Source organism: Olea europaea, unplaced genomic scaffold (assembly GCF_002742605.1).
Source record: "Olea europaea var. sylvestris unplaced genomic scaffold, O_europaea_v1 scaffold26253, whole genome shotgun sequence".
NCBI lineage: Eukaryota > Viridiplantae > Streptophyta > Magnoliopsida > Lamiales > Oleaceae > Olea > Olea europaea.
In genome coordinates this window covers 1-1,542 of record NW_019244591.1, presented here as the reverse complement: position 1 = coordinate 1,542, position 1,542 = coordinate 1, and the positions used below count along the sequence as shown (strand labels likewise).

Below are 1,542 nucleotides of genomic sequence, written 5' to 3'. Positions count from 1 at the left end.
ACCTCATCGATGGTTCTGCCTTCTGTATTTGCACCACCAAATGTTGGAGAGAACACACAGATTCCTGTTAAGCAGAGGTCAGTATCAATTATCGATCATAATATATGTTGGATATTTTCACAAAAGGAGGCCTTTCGGCATAGAACATTGTGATCCCTATCTCAGATTTGCTCAAACAAAATCCACTGGCACTGTGTAATGTTATCAGTTGATTGTGCTAGTCTGCTAGATATGGTAAGGCCATATAGTTTACTGCTAGTTGCAGTATGCTTTCATTTTAATGCGCTCACCAACTTTACATCTCCTTTTTCTGAACTCTGTATTTTGTCATGCATCCACTAAACCGATATTGTTCTTATCAGCCCACCTCTATCTGATAGTCCCTGGAGATCAAGCTCGTCTGAGTTGCTTGCTTTCTCAACGTCTCTTAAATCTAAAATTTCAACTGCTTCAGCCAGGTACTGAGTTTTCCACGTAGATTTTTTTATATTAGTATTAATCTGAGAGATGCCGAATATCACCTGCTTATGTCATGTGAATAGGTACAAGGAATCAATATCAAAAGGTACACGTGATTTTAAGGAAAAATTGATAGCAAGCAATGACTCTGTCAAGGAACTAAGTAAAGGAGTTCAACGCGAGATGAGCACAGGCATTGCTGGAATTTCCAGGATGATTGGTCGCCTGGATTTTACCTCAAAACAAGCTAAAGTTTTTGTTCCCTTATCCAGTGATGCTCCTGGAACTTCAAACTCTCCAGTTGAAGGAGAAGACAACACAAACGTTCATGCTATTAACCAAAATACCAGGGAAACTAAAGATCACATGAAATCAGTTCCCTCCTCTATTACTCATCAACAGCTTCCCAGGATGCATAGAAGTTTTTCTTGCAGAGGTTCGCAAAATTCACTCCTTATTTCTTTATAGATACTGACGATTGACAAGTCTCCACTATGTAGAGAAGACTGAACTGCACAATAGATGAATGTATAGCTTATTTTTCTTCTTTAAAATTGCCCCGTGATCCAATCCAAGTTACTAAACTTTAACATGCCAAAAGCTTCTCTATTTTCCATGGGTATAATGTTTCTTGTCTCGTAAGTTTGTAGGTTGTCTTCCTTGCCAAAATTTCTTGCTGTCTTAATTCTTGTGTACATTAATCTTATGCAATGAGTTCACATTGTTGCAAAAAAGAAATCATCTTTCCTCTTAGTTGTTTCCTACGAGTGTGTTTTTCGTGCATTTTCATCATGGTCTGATTTTAGCTCAATTCTTCATACTCGAATATAACCTCTTAGATTGCTTCTTTTGAAATTTGCTTCCAGCAAAATGAACATTTTCTCTATTGCAGCATTTGCTGAAAGTACTATTCTGAAAATCATGGAACATTCTGGGATCACGGTAATGGAAGGTGATCAATATACTAGGTTATTATCAGTAAAATAGTTTTACGCGTCAATATATGAATTGACAATGAAAATTGTGCCCTGAAGAATTTTAACTGTATCATATCTTTTGATTGTGCATTTTCTTATTTTCTCT

General features: G+C 36.8%; 1 protein-coding gene across 1 annotated transcript; it reads left to right on the top strand.

Annotated features, from left to right (window-relative positions):
* Window positions 1-6: 6 nt before the first annotated feature.
* On the top strand, window positions 7-1,509 carry LOC111383200 (E3 ubiquitin-protein ligase RHF1A-like). The gene is made up of 3 exons (XM_023007280.1): window positions 7-77; window positions 363-458; window positions 543-1,509. The coding sequence occupies exons 1-3, from the start codon at window positions 10-12 to the stop codon at window positions 925-927; spliced, it is 549 nt and encodes a 182-aa protein (XP_022863048.1). The 5' UTR covers window positions 7-9; the 3' UTR covers window positions 928-1,509.
* Window positions 1,510-1,542: the final 33 nt, after the last annotated feature.

Bases quoted from the DNA above. Each gene is read 5' to 3' on its own strand.
- LOC111383200 (XM_023007280.1), top strand. From the start codon at position 10: ATGGTTCTGCCTTCTGTATTTGCACCACCAAATGTTGGAGAGAACACA. The intron at 78-362 runs GTCAGTATCAAT...TGTTCTTATCAG, and splicing joins CAGATTCCTGTTAAGCAGAG to CCCACCTCTATCTGATAGTC. The intron at 459-542 runs GTACTGAGTTTT...TCATGTGAATAG, and splicing joins ATTTCAACTGCTTCAGCCAG to GTACAAGGAATCAATATCAA.